The sequence below is a fragment of the Stegodyphus dumicola genome, chromosome 7 (assembly GCF_044657685.1).
Source record: "Stegodyphus dumicola isolate Sdum_Otavi_A_Nest chromosome 7, ASM4465768v1".
In the NCBI taxonomy this organism is placed as follows: Eukaryota; Metazoa; Arthropoda; class Arachnida; order Araneae; family Eresidae; genus Stegodyphus; species Stegodyphus dumicola.
In genome coordinates this window covers 146,453,153-146,473,786 of record NC_140774.1, presented here as the reverse complement: position 1 = coordinate 146,473,786, position 20,634 = coordinate 146,453,153, and the positions used below count along the sequence as shown (strand labels likewise).

General features: G+C 34.1%; 1 protein-coding gene across 4 annotated transcripts in view; it reads right to left on the bottom strand.

Annotated features, from left to right (window-relative positions):
• The window catches only part of LOC118197755 (calcitonin receptor-like), a 98,641-nt gene that overhangs the window by 17,010 nt on the left and 60,997 nt on the right, over nucleotides 1-20,634 (bottom strand). For all 4 annotated transcript variants that reach the window (XM_085820889.1, XM_085820888.1, XM_085820890.1 and 1 more), the window contains exons 4-8: nucleotides 15,474-15,599; nucleotides 14,487-14,581; nucleotides 9,669-9,760; nucleotides 4,646-4,790; nucleotides 437-587 (exon numbers count right to left, since the gene is read on the bottom strand). In XM_085820889.1, the coding sequence (XP_085677015.1) occupies nucleotides 437-587; nucleotides 4,646-4,790; nucleotides 9,669-9,760; nucleotides 14,487-14,581; nucleotides 15,474-15,599 (609 nt within the window). The remainder of the gene's footprint in view (nucleotides 1-436; nucleotides 588-4,645; nucleotides 4,791-9,668; nucleotides 9,761-14,486; nucleotides 14,582-15,473; nucleotides 15,600-20,634) is intronic.

The following is a 20,634-nucleotide window of genomic DNA, read 5'->3' as shown; positions in this document are numbered from 1 at the left end:
TCCTCAACGATTTCACTCTTGTATGTTGAAAACTGAATTTGTTGTTTAAGTTTTGCGCAGTAATATATAATACAACTGAATTAGCTGACCAGTTAGAAAATTTTTCATCAGACTCTTCCGAGGCAGGATATAAATAACTTAATTTTCACCATGTAGCACTGAAGTAGCTACAGGGATAGATTTATCATTTGATTGACCTAAAAATATAAAGCATTTTTTATTTTGTTAATATTTTAACTATTTCTATATTTCCTCAAGAAATGCATGCATGCAAAGTTTGTGGACTGTAATTTAATTATTTATGGGCGCACTGTTTTTCTCAGTCAATTATATTAAACAATAATATAAACTGAAAATTAACTTTTACAAAAAAATTCCAAGTGGTGCATAAATAGTTAATAAGGAATAAAATGTTAATAGAAATTTCAAACCATACCCCATCCAATGATATAAAAGACATGATAACTCTTTTGTTCCGCAAATGCTGCAGCGATGAGCTTGTGCAAATAATAGCCTTCACAAAACATCCACGCGTAAGTTGACAATCTCAAGTACTTGGTGATCGTGTAAAAGATTTTGCATCCAGCCTATAGTTAATAAAGAAAATGTTTAATTAACAAACAGTTTAACAGAAGGGAAATAATATTCAGTTGTTGGTGTTTCAACATATTGGCTAAGTGGAGTTGCATAGTTCTTAGATATACTGTTAATATGAGACAGTTTCGCAAAAGAAATAGACATTACTCCTAAAGCAGATAGTTCTCTAATTTTCATTATAACTATTGCTATATCTGCTTAGTAAAACATATAGAAGTGATTAGATGAACACAAGAAAACATAAATTTTAATGAAATGACTCTCTTATAAAGATTATATAGTTTTTCTGCATAATTTCTGAATCATAAAATTTTGCCATGATGTAACTTTATCATGCAGGCTAATGGTGCTTTTTGATCCACTATACTATAAGGCGTTATCAAAGTAAGAATGGATCGAAACATAACACTTAAACTAACTTTTAATTTGTTTAGTGCAAAAAGTATGTTAATTTCTTCTTTAAAAGTTTCATTTTGCCATAAAATGCTAGATATCGTTTATTTTCCTAGTCGGCTCCTTTTGAAAGTGACTATCATTTTTGGAGAGTATAAATAAACATGATTATGGAATGGTGGATAGTAGACCTAGGGTATTTCATTGTTTAAAGGAATTTCAAGCAATAAGTTTAATTTTCTTACAATTAGAACACCATTAAGATAAAAAACGCTTGTGCAATTAACATCTGAGAATCAACAATGTTTCGTTGAAGCCAGAATATACTTAAGTTTTTACAAGGAGGGTTTTAAAAGTAGGGCAAGCAATGCATTTTGTTCTTCAAACATTACGCTGTGTAAATATTGCAATTAAATATTTATTCACGTGTTTCTCCGTACTACATGTAGATAGATGGCAGCAGAGCAAAACCTATGACTGCAAAAAGAAATATATATTTGTGAAGCAATTAGTTAATTGATAAAAGTCATTAGTAATAATAACGTAAATTATTCCAAAAAAATTAAGTATGAAGACTTCGCACTCGGACTTTATGCTACTTAGTTCTTATATGGATCACTCACGAGGTGCATAATTTTTCGTACATATTTTTATATATATTCAGCTTATTTACTCCAGTTTATCAGCATCTTTAATCTGGAATTATTCTCTGCATCTCAATTTGTGCCCTTGTTCATTTTTACTCATGTTTGTGCCCCCTCATTTTATTACGAGTTTGACTATCCAGGCAAGGACCTCAATATCTCTTTTGCGTCTCTCCATTGGAACATATCACTGAGTTTGTGTACGTAAGATTTCTCATTTCTTAAGTTACTTGAAGGTGCTAACAGCTGCGCCAAAATTTTAATGCTCAAGCTAGAATAATTTCAGCATTTGAGTATTAATCTGAATGCAGGAAAAGTATATATTTCATTTTTAATCTACCGAAAGGAAGCCGAAATCAAATTAGAACTAATTGAAATTTTTCGAATGTACCATAACTGATGCGACACTAAAATAAAGGGTTCAGTTTACAAAACTACAGTCCTGAAACAAAACCTCTTATTAAGACCCTCTCCCTCTAGTTCTTCAAAGGCAGTATATATCATTGATGTGAATTAAATTTCATGTAAAATCCATTTCATATAAAACATTTGTGAAATTACCTTATAATGTAAAAGTTTTCATTCAAAGTTATTTTTGAACTTTATTTAATGGTTTCAGTTTAATATCTTGTAGGGATCCTCACTTTTATCTATTAACCAAGTGTTGAGGAACCTAGTAAGCAGCTACATGAATAATCGCTTGAGTTCAGGAATAGAAACGTAAACTCAAGAAGGGTTAACTATCTTTTATTGCTCAAAATAAAGATAGACAGATGGCCCCATTCTCAGGACGTATAATAAAGCAATCACTTGGGATTAAACTCAAAAATATAAGAAATAAGAATTAACTAAAGAGAATTAGCCGAAGCTAGCACAATTTCTAAACTAATCGGCCCGTAATATTACATTAGCTAGCAAAGTTATCAAGGGCACGTAGTACGAGCGAGCTTAGTAACAGCTTAGAGAGACGTAGCCAAAAGGCAAACGTGCGCTATTAAGGAATTCCAATTGTAGAATTGAAATATATTTTGGTTCCATGGCCGTTTTCGTAATTTTCTTTTATCTGAAGTTAATATGAGCTTCTACGAAATCTTCATTGAAAGTCCTTGACAATGCATTTTTTTTCCTAAACAGACCTTACCTGCGTGCGATGCATCACATAATTTGTAGAAACATTAGGTTAATTTTTGGAAGCCAGAGAGATGAAAAATGAGCAACCGCCTTCGCCGGGAATCGAACCACGGAACTCTGGAATACCGGCCCAGCGTGCAGAACCACTACCCCACGAAGGATGCTAGGAAAGTGGTAGAAACACTTTATATACTCCCCTTTTTAAAGGGCGACTAGGGTTTTAGGGAACCTAGTCGCCAAATCCTGGGTGTGGAGAATCATCATCCACAACCCTTTTAGTACGGGCGCCACTGTAGAGACATTAGGTTAATTTTTGGAAGCCAGAAAAGATGAAAAATATGCAACCGCCTTCGCCGAGAATCGAACCACGGACCTCTGGAATACCGACCCAGCGTACAGAACCACTACACCACGAAGGACGCTAGGAAAGTGGGAGAAACACCTTATAAATATAAAGTTCATTTTCTGAAGGAACGCGGGGACAAGAAGAGAACTCTCATAACTTAGTTTCACCATGCTTGGAATTTTGGTCGGTCATAAGTTTCTCACTGGTGAGGACTTTGTGCCGATTTAAAAAAAGGACAGAAAAACCTCTCTCCGCCTCTTTTTAAAAAACACCACCTCAGCTGCAAAACCGCGATTGATTCGCGGTTTTGCAGCTGAGGATGGTGGTTCGGTAAAACCATCGAAACTAGTGCTGTGAAAATTTTGAAAATATAACGCTGATTTTTGTTGTTTGACTTCTGAGTTTGTTGTATCTAGTTAGGCAAAAAAAAAAAAAAAAAAAAAAAAAAAAAAAAAAAAAAAAGAAAGCCAAACACATTTTATATTAATTAATTATGTGTCATATTACATACTTATACATATCATAGAAATTTTCTTATGCTCAAGTTTTATATTGGAACGTTAAGTCCTCCTCTTACGTGGATATGAATTGAGAAATAAAGCATTAATGCTGAGCACAGAATATCGAGTCACTTTAGGCAAGCCTGAACAGTCAGTTATCTTGTGGTTCAGCACTCTCGGTCAACGAACTAAAGACCTTTATCACTGGGCCGAGTTCCCTCCCTGCATCCTGTTTAGTTTACCTATTTACTCTCTATCGTTGTGACCTCTAATGAAATAATTGTTATTTTGCAATAAGAGACGCCAATATTCTTCATCTCAGTTGATTACTTCCGTTATAGATTGCTTTTGTTTTATTATTTTCACTGCGAATTGTACTTCCTTTCTTTTCTAATTATCTGCAAAAAATCCATATCCATATTTCATCGCATAAGACATTTCATGTATTTTTGAAGTAATTTCATAGTAAAGCATACGCTCTGATTTTAGAGAATTGTTTAGCTTCCTTTCAGCATCTGGACTACAATTAATTCAGTAACAATGAAAAACTAAAGTATGAACTCAAATTTCTGATATCCATGTCATTTTACTAATTCAGAAGTCAAACAACAATATTTTTGTTGTTTGACTTCTGAATTAGTATTTATTCGGCGTGTTATTGTGTCTTAATCATGTCATTTTACTTATTAATTGTCTAGTCGTTGATCAAAATTCGATCGTACACTAAGTGTGAGTTTTAAAAGCACACATTTTCCTCGGTGAATTAATTTCATATATCTAGTAGGCCATATTGATTCATAAAATTAACAATTCAGATATGAGAATCAAATTGTTTTAATAATAATTTAATCAGAAACTGATTTTTCTTACATCTAATGCACAGATCGAAATCTCTGACAATGTTAATAATAAAGCTTCATTCATCAAATATGCTATGAGGTGCAGTACTGAACAATAACATCCACATTTATCAGTGACTGATAATAACTCCTATTTTAATAAATAATTACTCAAGAGATATCGAGATATTTTACCCCGTTTGCTTCCACCATACTGTCACCTGGGTTATTGATGGAATCCATAATGAAATAGCTTTCGAATATTACGACACACAATGAAGATAAAAGCAAAGATGTGAAGAGATTCTTATGCATAAATATCCGATGCACTCGTAGTTGCCTATAAGAAAGAAATAAGCTTAATAATACTAGTTACTTTAGCATTTATCGAAGTAATATTGTCTAAACATAAATATTTAGTATATTAAGAAAAGGCTACTACAGATGTTATTTCCTTAATTAATAACCCTAGATCAGGGATTCTAAGTGCTTATAAATAACTTAAAGATACTGATTAAACTAAAATACGAACAAAAGTTTTGAACTAAAAATGTTTTCTTTTTATTGAATATTTAAACTCCTTGTGCACCACAGAGTATTACAAAGGCTTAGAGACGTAAGTAAAATAACAAACAAATACAGCGACACAAAATAAAATAAACTTACAAATTCACAGATGACACGTAAGAGATAAATATACAGAAGAAAGAGAATGCCATTTTATCTTGAACAAATACGTGAAGAGGGGAGAAAATGTAATGTTCATAGAGTTTAACTTAGAAATGAGTTCTTTTCGTCCTTTCGTAAGCTGTGAACAATAGAACAACAAATGTTCGACATTTTGCATTCCCCCGGAGCTGCAGGAACACAAGTCAGTATTAGATAACGCAAATCTCTTCAGATATGAGTTGAAATTACGATGTCCAGTTTTACATTTCAAAAATTGCAGAAATTTTTTTTATTATTCAGTCTGTGAAGAATGGAAGGGAAAAATAATTTAGTCAAAGAAGCTCTAGTACAATTTCTGTATAATTTATTCCACTTGAGTTTTGTTTCATCCCTACTTTTTTTTCTTAAAGAGTAGGAATGAAAAAAAGGGATTTATTTGATTTATGTTTTATTATTTATTGTATTATCATTTTCAATTTTACAAATATAAATAATATTTTAGAAACATCATCATAGATTCTAATTGCGCAAATTTTCGATTTGAATCAGTGTGAGGGCTAAACTTGATGTAAATGAAAATTCAACCTATTTCTTGCTTTATGTAGTAAATTATTGACTTCACTAAAAAATCTGCTTCTACTAGGTAAGAAAAACTAGTAGATAAGTGGATAATGCTGTTCGGTAGCAATTTTTCTTTGGGATATTTCTCTCGGACGACTTTTAAATTCCAAAACTTATTGTTTTGAATAAGACTTGTGCTTGAACATCCTCCTCCAATGCAATCAACTCTTCTTGCATCATAGTATCAAGAGCAGATACATTGCAGTCCAGCGGTTTTATCAGCCATATTGGCACATTGAGATTTTCAATGAGGGTAAGCGAACAGTATCTTTTAAATTTTGTAGGTGGCATGTGCATAATAATATAATGAAATAGCTCTATATCAATAAACTAATTATCCATTTTATCAGTACATTTTTGCAATCAATGGGATCTTGATTATTCCAATCATTTATCGGTGCACATTTCCCTATTGACACCATGATAATCACTGACCTTCTTTAAAGTTTCATTAATCCCGCTGAAAACCCTGTCCTAGACAAATGCAATAAATTTTAAGACAATCACCGTTCCTTCTAATAGTTTCGGTTTACTGGGTAATAGTTTGGTGGAGGAGGTAGCCTTAAATGAAGTAATATTCAGTAGTATTGTTTATTTCCTAAGATTTCGTCTTACAGGAGTGATATTAAGTATTTACTTTTATTTATTTCTCAAAAATATTATTTTAGGAGGTGGTATAGTTAGGGGGGTAGTGGCCACGAAAGTGTTTCATTGTATTTTTGTTTTGAAATCGTCACAAAATAAGGTTGTTGTTTAATCGATAATGGCAAAGAACACAAATGCATCTGCATGAAGAATGCTTCCGTGGAGAACTTTTCAAGCGAATTGGCAGTTATTTACGTTACATATAAAAAACTATGAGAATGTCTATGCAACCACTTAAAGACGTTAGAATCCAGATATAACTAACCATTTTCAACAGATTTAGCCATTAGGTAGTGGTGGTCTACCAAAAAAGGGACAAAATTTTATGAAGGTTTCTAAAAATTCAAAATATAGCTTTTTATATAACTTCCTTACAACTAAAATCCAATTTTTTAAATGTTTAAAATGCTTTTCCAAGTTAAATAAAAACTGTTCCATGCCTTTATATGCAAAATTCGAGAAGATGTTAGAAATTAACGTTTTAATAAGGCTAGGGGGCTAGAAAGATAAAAAGAAATGCTATTTTACTCAATACAGAATCATTAATCGTGAAAACGAACATTTAATTTTCTTAGTGTTTCTCAAATTTCATTGAATACGCGGTGTACCACACAAACATAGAAATTCGTGTTTGCCGTTCTGTTACATATCGCGCTCTTCAAACTGTTACAAGATGTGAGACGACATACTCTGCAATAATAAGAGCAATACCTTCTCAGTAGCGCCTTAACTTGATATTACAAGAGTTTAACTTGCCCCAAATGTCAGAGGATTTTAGCGATCTGCTTTGTGTCTGTCATCAAAGCCTCTCGAAGTCAGGGGGAGAAAAAATCAATGACCTTTAGTTTTTTAGATATCACCTTAAAATATAAGGAATCAAAGGATGTAAATTACAACTGAAAAATAAGAACACTGCGTGATTAATTCAGCCTGCTAACTGTTTCAGACGAAGCAAAATCACAGCTCGAAAACTCTCGACCAGAGAAACTCTTGCCGCTAGCAAGATTATTACATTATAAGGACAAAACTTATTTTCTACATAACTCGTTTCTATACATTCAGTATGAATTTTCAATTGCAGTTATTTTATTGTTTAATAGAGTTTCTCGTAGATTTATAAGAAATGTGTTTTTTGTTCTATAAGCAGTAAATAATACGCAATCTAACCAACAAGCAAACTTGTTAGCTAACAAACCTATATGAAGTACCTCCATTAGCTCACTAAAGAACTTCATTTTAAATATATGGGATGTATAATCATTAAACAATGCAAAACTTTCTAAAGGAGGTAAACATTTTCCGAATTTTTGCATTTAGTGAAAACAGTAAGCATAATGAGCAAGCTGCTAATTTGACTTTTTTTTAATTTAAGAAAATTCTAAAAATTTAACATTAAAAATTTCTGAAGTGGTGAATTTGGTAACACCATCTTGGCATATTTAAAAAGTAAGGGGCAATAAAAAATGAAATACTGGGACATAAATTTACAATTTCAAAATGAATTTAAATGAAAATAATTTAAAACAAAGATGATTTTGGTATCTGGTATCGTTGTAGCATTACAAAAATATATTCAGAAAAATTAAACAGAGATCAAAAGTATGGATCATTACAGAAACCTTAAAAATAAGCTATACGAGGAAACATTATATGTGCGGCAGAAACAACTCCATTTAAAAAAATCTCCGTGCGTTGCCAAAGCAGGTAGGAGGATGCGGTCCGTTGTCAGGAACGGTACTTAATAATAAAATTTTCAGTCGTCAGCATGCAATGGTCGGGTTAGCATCGAGACTTTGTAGTGGAAGCATTTTTTAAAAATGGCAAATCTGAAGTTGCGTTGCACAGGCCATTTCGGTGTACGTGCTGATGAAAGTGTTTCAGAGAGAAAAACGATTTTGCTGTGGCTTCAAAGAGCAACAAAATCTGCACTGAAGAGAAAATTCCTCGGATGCCCCCAAAATGTAAGAAAACATCACCGTAATAAAAGCCTCTATTCATCTGTCTCCAATGTGATCAGCACGGAAACATTATTCAGCTCTTAAGGTTTCGGAAAAAAACGGTGAGGCGAATTCTGCGTATTGACCTATATTTACGGTCGAGAATTGTATCCAGCAGATTGGGAATGAAGTATCGATTGTCGCAATGGGATCCTCGCAGTTACGTCTTCCACTGACAGAAGCCCACGTCCACCTTTCTGGCACAGACAAAATTTCGCTACGTGTTTGCTGAATTTCCTCGAGAACTCTATACACGACGTCTTCACAACTCAAAAGTGACCGTTTTTGTGCTGTGTTATAGGTGTCAGGGGACTTGACGTTTGTGAAAAAGGTAGGGTCACAAATGATTCTTATCAATACTGCAACATGTTGGAGAATTTTCTGCGCTCGAAAATTGAACAGTATGGGGAAGAGTATGTGGTACACAATACACAGGACTTCTAGTTTCAACAGGAAAGAGCTGCGACCCACACGGCTTATAAAGCTTATCGTCCGCGTGAAATTTTGCACGAGATATTCCCGGGTCAAATGGTTTTCTTATTCGACACAGGGCCTTCGCGCTCGCCTGATTTAAAGCCCCTGTGGCATTTTTTCCGGGGGGGGCACCTAAAGGTTGTCTTTTTAAACATCTTTCTCTGTCCTTGGACCAACTAAAGAAAGCTATTCAAGACGAAATTGAATGAATTTCTCACAGCACGCTACTGAGAGTAATGGAAAGCTTTCAAGGATGGCTCAAAATGTGTAATCAGCCGTCCCGATCAAAGAATATTAAAGTAAAAGAACTTTTTTATATCCACATCTGGGAAATCGTTTTTGGTGATATCTCGCAGCATTCTGTTTCAAATCCTTTTTGAAATGTGGGAGTTTATTTCTGCTTCACCCTGTATTTAGGTTTATAATTAGCGAATGTATCTCTCCTAAAAATGCCTAATTAATCAGCTTTTCAGTCAAAGCTTAAAACTTTTTAATTAAAACTTAGTTAAGCTATTGTAATGTATAAAATATAGAGATAAAATTAAAACAACGATTTAAAAATTTAATCAAGAATTTGATGATGATCTGCAGAAAAACTGAAAGATAATATATTTTTTAATATGTACAATAGCTTAAATTAAATGTTCTCGAGGTATGCGAGAAAATTAGGCAATTCATGAATTAAATATTGCACCTATGCGTGCAGACGGAATGGATTTAAATATTTTAAATTTCACCTGCACTTAGAGGTCCAATTTTTAACGTAAAATAAGTCAATGTATATAGTAAGTAATAAAAATAAAAATTCTCACCTGTACGAGAAAAATATAACCAGCGCGGGAATGAGCAAGAGAATTGAGATTATGAACGTCACAAGATGACTTTTCAACAGTATTCTGATATCCTGCCATTGCAAAAACTTAGTGTGAGAATTATTTACATATTTCTTCTCACATATATATAATTCAATGTAACAGATCAACATAAAATGTTATATTAGCCGTCCTTAGGAATATACACTTTGAGACAAAATAATGATAATAATCATAATAATGATAATAACAGTGGTAATAATAATAATAATAGTAGTAGTATTAAAACCCATAACATAAAGATATACCTGATTTCTGACGAAATTTCATGTGCAAATACCATTCAGCTCAACTTGCTAATGATTAAATTATGGTGGCCAGTAAATGAATAGCTGGAGCTACAGAACATCGCAACTACGAAGCGAGGTTCAGATGTTACACAACGGAGAAGAAATTTCAGACTTAGGGTAAACCTAGGGCAGGGTTCTAAACCTAGGAATAATTTCCATCAAAAATTTGATTTGCCTTATTCATTTTGACGGTCTCAAATGGGTTCACGTTTTTTATACGTATGTATACCACCAGTTGAGAAAGAACGTGCAATTGATTTAAAAGTTGCATAATTGTCAAATCGAAAGATCTCTCGACATTTAGGTGACAGCTATGTTATTCTTCTAGGATGTTGGTGGGAATGATTGAGCCACGGGCAGAGTTTAACGTCAAAAAGATAGGATTGGATTATTGGATTATGGCAAAGCACACGAGGGCTATCTGCCTAAAGGGAGGAATGCCTTCGTGGAGGACTTTCTAAGGAAAACTGGCTCGTATATACGTTACACATGGGGAAAAGCACGAAAACGCCCATGCAGCCAGCCCGTTTGCGGGATTCGAACCTCGGACCAAACTACCAGTGTTCAGCGTCTTTACCGCTCGGCCGCTGGTGGGCACCGTCAAAAAGATAGTTATAAAGATTTAGAAGGACTACAAAATGTGAAGACAGAGCTGTCCGAAACAGACAGCATCTTAATTAATCATTGTCAACCGATTTCACGAGTAATCGAGACATCAATAACCTGCAAGCCCCATTGATAGGCGATTCAGAAAACAGGATCTGTCTTTACGAAGCTCATTCTACCGATAATCTCTCATTAGTGCATATGATAATCGCGTTTGCAGTGGTATTGTTTGTCCAAGGATATTACCTAGTCAAGCAGAATTCTTTTTAGCAATGAGTCCTCTTCCCAAGAACCATGATGATCAACTATGTCTGGAGACGCATCGGAGGTGCTCAGGAAAGCGTTGGAATACTGTCCCAACTGGTCAGCTATTACACAGCTAGACAGTATAGACTTATGGTCTGGGAGGGCCTTTCCGTTTGATAGACGAATCCGTTGTCATGCTTGACATCTTTTCGCTTGTCAGTAAATGGACGATATTTTACGCTCAGTTGTGTCGCGCTACCTTTCGAGGTATGGAAAGTTATATTGCAAATATGGCCTATATTGCAAAACGATAATACCATTAGTGGTCTATATTGCAAAACGATAATACCTAGTTGAAAAGTTAGATCACAAGATCTCTTCCCAGTAGGATATGTTTGGTGTTCTACTTTCCCAGGATGTCGCTAATCTAGATCGACAATAGGAGAATGTTTGGCAATACATTTCCATCGCTTCTTTTCGTTACATACAGGGTGTTTCATAAATCATGGGACAAACATGGAGGGGTGGTGGAGCGTACTAAAACATGCATTTTTTATAGGAATGTAGGTCTAAAGTGGGTTAAGGCAGGAACGGAAAAAAAAAAAAAAAAAAAAAACTTGACACGAGAGGAAAATGTGTTTATGTACAAAATAAACGTAAAGTGCTTCTTTGTAGCAATACAGTATTCACAATAAATGTTCAAAATTGCAACCACCAGCAATGATACATGCTTGGTAACGTGGCAGAAGGGATTGACGAACATTTTGAGAAACGATAGGCATTTCGCGCACGCTTGCAGCCGCAATGGATAGTCGTGCAACGAGGTCCTCCAGTGAGTCAACGGGAGTCTCGTAAATGATGCTATTCAGATGTTCCCCATTAAAAAATCCAAGATTGGATTTAAATCTAGCGAAAGAGGTGGCCATCGAACGGGTCCACCACGGCCCAATGCATCGGCCGGGAAATGTCCCATCCAAGTAATTGCGGACCCGCACGTGGTTATGGACTGGTGCACCATCATGCTGAATCACATGCGATCACGAACGACAGCCGGAACATCCTGCAGCAATTCCGATAGCACCTCTTGTAGAAAAATATGATAACATAAGCCATTTGTACGTGCAGATAAGAGGTATGGGCCTATGAGGTAGTCGTTAACAATACCCGCCCACACATTTACGGAGAAGCGGGTTTGGAATGCATGTGGACGTGTGCCATGTGGATTATGAGTTGCCCTTACGTGCATGTTGTGGCTATTGAGGATGCCGTCTTGTGAGAAAGTTGCCACGTCCGTGAATAGCAAATCCGATGGAAAATCCGCCTGCGCCGCACACTATTGCACGAACCAATGACAGAAATGATCTCAAAGAGGGTAATGTGTCTCTTGCAAGGCTTGGACTCTCTGCAAATGGTATGGGTGCAAACCAATTTAATGCAATAATCTCCAAACGGTGGAATGACTCAGCTGCAGACGACGTGCTATAGCTCTTGTACTTGTCTGAGGTGATTCCTGCACAGTGTTCAAGATGACCCGTTTTCACACAGAGACCGATGCAACCCCTCGAACATTGTGTGCTTCGGCATACGCCTGTTCGAAAACCGTTCCTGTTACAACCGTAGCGCTGCTCTGCCGTTCCGATTAGCAGCACCATACATGAGATGCATGCCAGTTTTTTCCCTGTGCGTAAACTCACTCATCACGCTCGACATCAGAGTTGCGAATGATCCTCTGATGCATCGGATCGTGGTTTGTCCGGCTCACTACCGCCCTCTACCACTGCATTGCCAGCCAATCACAATAAATGTTCAAAAAGGGAACTGTTAGTGTTCCCTTTCTTGAACATTTATTGTGAATATTATATTGCTGCAAAGAAACACTTCGCGTTGATTTTGTACATAAACGCATTTTCCTCTCGCCTCGTTTTTTTTTGCGCTCCTGCCTTAACCCGTCACTTTAGATCCTACATTCCTATACAAAAAATGTATGTTTTAGTACGCTCTACCACCCCTCCAAGTTTGTCCCATGATCTATGAAACACCCTGTATACATAATATCTGCAAAATTCTTATTCTTTTAAGATACGCTTACTTTGATGCGTCTTTTTTTTCAAAAATAATTTAATTGGACACAGATTAATTTTATTACTAATCCGAATCATTAGTAAAAGTACAGGCGGTTTTAATTTTCAGAAGCCGAGGTTTTAAAAGTTTTTTCTTCAGGAATAGAGGAACAAGTTTTCAGAGTTTTGAAAGAAAGAGAAGAATTTGAGGCTTCAAAGGCATAAAGGATCTACTCTCCTCGTCTGCTGTCGGTGATGCTGCTTTATTGAAAAAAAAATAAATGCTTACATTATTTCGATACCGCTTCATTTTGTCTGCAGTACTTTTCTTTTTGTTGCCTTTTTTCCATGTGTTTTAAAGAAAGAACTTATTCTCATCCTGGTAATCATCAGACAATCAAATCTGAAACTTTGAAATGTCTGTTATTTGTGCTTGGCCGAATTCAATGAAAGATGGCTGACAAACAAAATTCTGAAAAAGGTAGTAATGAAGTACTTGATTTTCAACTTTCTGCTGAAATAAATTGGGTATGCAACAGATTGCTGTGCGACTGTATTAAGTATCGGAATTGCAAGATTTGGGTTGCTGTGCAACTATATTAAGTATCGGAATTCCCTACACTTAACTTCCTTTTAAGGAAGGTAGGGAATTTTAAGCATAGTTATCTGAAAAATTCTAATGTATAAGTAATGCATTACTAGGAACTTAAACAATGAACACACGAAAAGCAAGAAGTAAATTTTAGTAAAAATCTATGAGATTGTACCATGTACAGTCAAAGAGATATTAACGTTTACTAAGAATAAGTTTCAAACACACAGCTCAAAATCATTCTGTCATAAGCAAGACATATTGCTTATTTTTAATGTAAAACTTGTTAAATAAATACAAATATTACTAATTATACACAAATTATATAAAGAATGTAGTTTTAGCAAAGGCGGAATCACTGAAACAAGCAGACATTGTCTTGCAGATACTTCTTAAATTTATTCTCAAAAGTGTTTCTTTTGAGAGTTTTCTTTTCTTCAGCAAATATGCATAAAAAATGACGCAGCTCAGCATATTTGCCAATATAGTTCGAAAATGTATGTGATTATTAAATGTATTTCATATTATTATCATTATATTAATGGTATTAAATCCGGGATTCATATTAAAGCATTGCAAATAGCTTTGTAATTAATTTTTTACTTTATAAGTTAATCCTTTACTTATTCTAATTTTAAGAGATTTTAAAGTAAGTGTCTTTGATCAATATTTAAGAAAATAACGCTTATAACTACATGTTTCGGAGGCTCTTATGTTCACATATTCCTTAATAATATTAATATTCCAGAATCCCGTTAAAGCACACAGGAAGTTTGGAAAAAGAGTGTTTTAAATCTTTTAACTAATGTAATTTAAAATGACTAAGGGATTTCCCTTCTTTACATGTGTATATTGCTCCAGACAATTAGTATACATCAATACTCATGTAATATGCTTAAGACAATAAAAGTGCATCATTATTTATAACTAGACTTCAGGCAATATTCGCGTGTAGGAATCTTACCTTACTTTGGGCACAAGTAGAGTAATTGCTGTATTCATTTCCTTTGTGGTTTCGAAACCACGTTGAATTTTCCCAGCAAGTCTTTGTAGCAAAATCTAAAACAACAACAACAAAAAAAATCTATTTTTAACATTTCCGATATTATGAATTTCATATAGAATATGTTTAAACTGAAAAATACTGAGAATGTGTTAATTAAATCAAGAAAAGTTTTCATTTGTTTACCTCAGTTACATCTTTCGGCCATATCGTTAACTATTTTCAGAATTATACTGAACGATTTGCTGTCATTGTAGGAACATGTCATTGAAGTTATATGCACGAAACTTTTCTCTAAATATCAGATAGGTTTTTTTTAGCCCAAAGGGCGTTAGCCCAGAAGGGCTATTAATTTCGTTTTGGCATTTTGAAAACTTTAAATGTCGGTTCCTTTTTCAAACTGTTGCCACCAAATACTACAGCGCGGTATTATATTTAAAGAAATTAAATAATAAAGAATCTGCATAAAGGCATGCATGTATCTGATATTGGGATAAAACAACGGTACTATCCAATTTTGAATAACGTACGTTTCTACCCGAATATAGGCATCAGGAAGCCAACATTTGGAATTTGGAATTTGTTTTATTATCTATTTCATATTTTGTAAAACTGTAACGAATTTTTGATTAAAAAAATTATTTTAGGTTCATTCAACCAATAAATTTTAGGTTCACTGAAATGAAGTTTTATGAAATACATTACTGATAAAGGAAAGAACAGCAAGAGTTACCTAAGAGAGATTTCCAAAAATGGAGATTTTTTTTTCTAGAGTAATATTTATTATATTGTTCTAGAAATCTCCATTTCTATTGTTAGATAAAAATCATCAAAGATATACACAGCCAATATTAATAGATAATCAATAAGATTTTGAATATATATTATGTTTATTAAAGCCATAATTACACGTACAGGTAATTTCCAGACACAGGTATCGATACTTACGAGTGCACTGTGGTTCATCGCTATGAAAATATATGTAAGGGGGACAAATTTCTTTTGCAACAGTTCCATTTGGTGTATCTGGCCAACAATTCCACCCATCCCATGTACGAGGACAAATGAACTTATCTACAAGAAGTAAATGAAATTAAAATTACAAACACAAACTAAACCGAAAATTACAAACACAAACTAAACCGAAATTTACAAACAAATGCTGACTAGATATGCATTAAAAATAAGGCAACAGATCAGTTTCAGAACCCCAGGTTTAAAAGAAGAATACTTTAGCAGATTTCAGACCTAAATAATTTACAGTGAACGATTCGAAAATAAAATTGAAGAAAAGAAGAAAATAGTATACAGATCTCCAAAGTTCTTATTTCAAATAATTCCAATCGATAAATGAAAATAATCACATCGTTTTATATCATTTATTTAAATATTTCTTTATTACATACTACATGTGAAATTTAACATGTTTTTACATCTAAGACATAAATGTTAAAGGATTAATTATTTTTTTCAGAGCTTTGAAGTCTCTTCATTTTTACATGCCCAATCGGAATTTGTTGATATTTCTGCAAGAAAAGTTTGTTATTAATGCTAATAGCACAATGGAATACTGTGGGAATAATTTTAGTATTTATTCATGTTAAACGAACAGGTAATTAACAGGAAACGGCATTAAGGATACCAATGCCTTTGTAAGAGCTAAATGGACTTCTATAAAAGTAAGTATGATTTTTGTAATTACTGAATGCGTTCTTTTCTGTGCTGATAGGGCAATATGATTAGGTGGATCAGTGATCAAATCCGGAATGCAAACATTTTACATCCATCACAAGAAGACAAAGTCACCAAGAAAAAAAGCAAACGAAAGGCGGAAAACCATAACGTATCTGTGGTTGATAAAAGAATAAAAAAATGTAATTCGGTGTTAGAAGAACTTCATCTGAGACACTTGGATGTGAATCAAGGGTTGCAGAGACATTAGGTATTTTCGAAGCAGGAGACATGAAAAATAAGCAATGACCTAGCGGGACTCGAACCTCGGATCTCTCGAATATGCACCGAGCGTGCTGAGCATTACACCACGAAGGCATGCTAAGAAGGCGGGATAAATACCTTATATACTTCCCCTTTTAAAGGACGATTGGGGTTTAGAGGACCCAGTCGCCAAATCCTGGTGGTAGAGAGTCATCACCCACCAACGCCCACCACCAGCCTAGACACTGATTCTCGCATGGAGGTAGGAAAGGGAGGAGGGGCCATTCCGCGCTAGAAGTGAAGCACTGCTTTGAAGCTTGGGTCACCAGACGGGGTGTTATTTGTTTACATTCAGAAGCTCGCTTGACAAGATTCTGATAGCATTTCGACACACGACAGTTCCATAGAAATCGAAAAAGGGACACTCTCGCATGAAAGAAACATTCATAGTGGGATGGATAATAGCAATTTGTATAGTTTACTGACATTTACGCAAAAATCACATCTTGGTTATTTTTCGATAACTAACAACAGCGATTTTGATTATGAATTTGTTTTATAAAATTCTAAGCTGTTGCACTACAAAAATATAGATTTTAAGAAAATTGCTAAAAGAGATCTGCCAAAATTTATTTTCTAGAAGATTTGAAAAGTTTGAAACTTGATGGCTAAATGTAAATATAAAATTATGTATGTTAAAATATTTGTAATTAGGCACATAGGTCAGATTAAGTTTTTATTAAATAGAGTAACGCAGGCAAGGGCTATCTGCCTAAAGAGAGAGATGCCGTCGTGGAGGAATTTTGAAGAAAAACTGACCTTTGAGTGGGTATTAAAAATAATACTTATAATTTTCATTCAAATTATATTCATATATATTTTTTATGTAAAACTTTCGGGTGTATGCTAAATTAGTGTAAATTACTTGACACGAAAAATATAGTGAATGCACAGAAATTAAAGATTTGCACATGCCGGAAATGATAAATAGGAAATATGTATGGGTATTTATGCATGTGCTTGCAAAAAGCATGTATCTGCCTTTGACAAAATACTTAAATATTCATTAAATTATTTATAAATGTATTTGAAATGAAGAATTTATTCCCTTATAAAAAACTGTGAAAGTACTGTGAAGAAATCTAATGATTAAATGTATCTAATTTATAATGATTATAAATATTATCTAAATATATAATAACCTTAATATTGAATTGTAAACATAAATTGAAATCCTGTTGACAAATACGTTATAAAACTATTTAAGCAAGAATTGTTCGTATTGGAAAGCAATCTGTTAAAAGGTATTGTAAAGCAAATGCTATGAGATGCGCACTTAAGAACGTAATAAAGAGTTTTGGAATATGTATTGTTGAAATGAAGGGTAAAAAAAATCTGATAAGTATAATTAAAAGAATTATTCCCTTTACATTTTATAATAACTCAGTTACAAGTTTTAAATAATACTTTAAAAAAAAACTTATTTTATTCCCTTTCAGAAATGTTCAGAGAAAGTCAAATACTATTTAATAACTATTTAATTATTAGGAATTAGCGAAATACTTATTTAAAGTATTTCGTTAATTCCTAATAATTCTCTAATTTAAAATGAACCGAATAAAGCATTAATTATAAATTGACTTACATTTTTCGATTTAAAAGAAGCCAAAAAAATCATGTCATATTTAAGAAAGTATTTTAGGAAGAAGCTCTATAAATAGAAAAGAAATAATGCATAATTTTAATATTAATAATACAATAAACTTTGATCTTAATTTTTGTACCTTAACCGAATAAAATCGAATTACCTTAATTTTTTTTTCTAATGTAATTAACGAAAACTTGTGAAAATATTTCATTCAAATTAAACCATTCTGAGAAAACTGTCCTGTGAAAAGTATAGCATTTAATTCCGTTCAGAATGAAATGTTGTTTAAAAATATGTTGTTTTCACATACTTAGGACTCTGAAGTGTTGTAGGAAAAGAAAATATATACATTTATATGTATATTTGCGACGTAATTACAAAATATTTACACCCGAACGCGTCAAATCCCATAGAACTCAATGGTAAATGACCCAATGTTTTGGTCACCACGTAGGGATCGCCGGTGCTTCAGAGCAGGGTACGGAGAAACTTGTTTAGGGCGACTCCTTCTTACTTCCTACCTCCATGGATTCTCGGCGTACCTGTATCTAGAAGGAGCCTGTAACACGATACCAAAACTCCTTACGGTGGTGGAGGTGTAATGGTTTTGCGCAAGCATTATGTTGAACGGTAGTACACCCCTGCATGTATTTCACAAAAGCTCCCTGACTGTCATGGCATATACAGAGGAGATTTTAGAGAACTATGTTCGCTTTTTTTAGGCGAGCAGCCGGTCCTTTTTTTCTGTTAATGGACGACAACGCTCACTCGCATAGAGCTTAGGTGGTCGAATTACATGGAAAGTAAGGATATTCGCCACATGGATTGGCCAGTCAGATTTCTTGACTTTAAGGGTTCTCAGGAGGGTAATTTCATCTCGCCATCCCCCTATGATAACCATTCCAGAGAGAAAAAACTGCTTTGCTGCAGGAGTGGGACTTAACTGTCCCAGAAACTCCTCAACTGCGTACTACCCAGCATGCTGTGGCACATCACTTCAAAAGAGCTCCGCGCGACGCTGCAGGAAAATAGATAAATAAATTTGATGAAATTAAAGACAAAAGAAACAAACAAATAAACAAAAATGCATCCAAAACTGTTTAAAGAAAAGTCTAGATTAATCGTAAACAGACTTAAGCACGGTTTTGGCAATTCAAATGATGAAAATATAATAAAAGCTCTTTTTTTCCTCCTCATATCCTAAAAGAAGAAGTAATTTGATTTTAAAATGCACATAATTGTAATATCTCCATCAAACGGTCACAAAAATAATATCGATAAATTCGGAGAATACAGTTCATAGTATGAGTAGATATTTTGTACCATATTTTGCTCATGAACCTCCGTTTGTCAAATAATAACCTTCCTTGGCAAATCAGCGGTATGACTGATGACGTGAAAGGGACGATATCAGTCGTTTTAAGTTTAGCAAATTCACGCAGCAAATGGACGAAGTGGCTCGCGTAGCGGGGTTAGTAATTTTAAGGGTTCCTTATACTCAGTTACTAAGCTATCAGGAGGAATTTCTTCTCTGTCGACTACTGCCAACCATAATGCATACCAAGTGAAATATTTAAACTTTTAGATAAATTCTTAGCTCTAATGAAATACCATCCAGAAAAACTGTGCAGATTTGTGCACTAATGATGCAAAGGAAATGATGGGTCACAATGTTGGAACCATTGCTAAAATTAAAGATAAAACAAAGAAATGTAGAAGCAGCCATTGCATTCTTCATAGACATGCACTAGTCTCGAGAAAATGCCTTCTAAGCGTATGATAGTTTAAGTGATGCTATAAAAATAATAAACTATATGAAATCACGATCTCTTAAAAGCAGACTCTTCTGAAGATTAGGAATCCACCGTGAGCCCGTCCTGCTATACTCTGAAGTAAGGTTAAATCTCTAGGATACATTTGATCGAACGTGTGCAGAGGCGGATGTACTATTTTTGATGAACCATATTCGCTGTCCTGGAGACGATTGTAAATGATGAAGCCTAGGTATGCAAACTAACACATTTGGGCAACATGTTTAGAAAAATAAATGAAATGAATCTATCATTGGGAAGAAAAAAAACCACAGTTTTGGATGCAAACGTCTAAGCACCTTCTTTTAAAAGGAAATTCATGTAGTGGGAGTTCATGGGAAACGATATCGATTGGTTTACTCTTACAAAAAGCTTTTTCAATGAAAATAACATCAAAATGGAAGAAAAAATACAGAAATATATTCATAAGCAACTCAAAGCTTTAAAATATTTATTTGAATATTATTTTCCAATAGTTCAAGAGAAGATGTCTGACGATTTTAAATAGGTTCTGGATGCATTCAGCGTGACAAAAAGTTACCCAGCTTAAATTCAAGAACATACAACGTCTTTAGACTTTACATTTCACAGCGAACTAAAAACCACACCAAAGTCTACCCGAGTTTTGACTGCATTAACAAGATATATTTAAATCTAATTTGAGAAAGCATTAGTATTATTGCCTTTCCCAATTGTATATCTTTATGAAACGGGG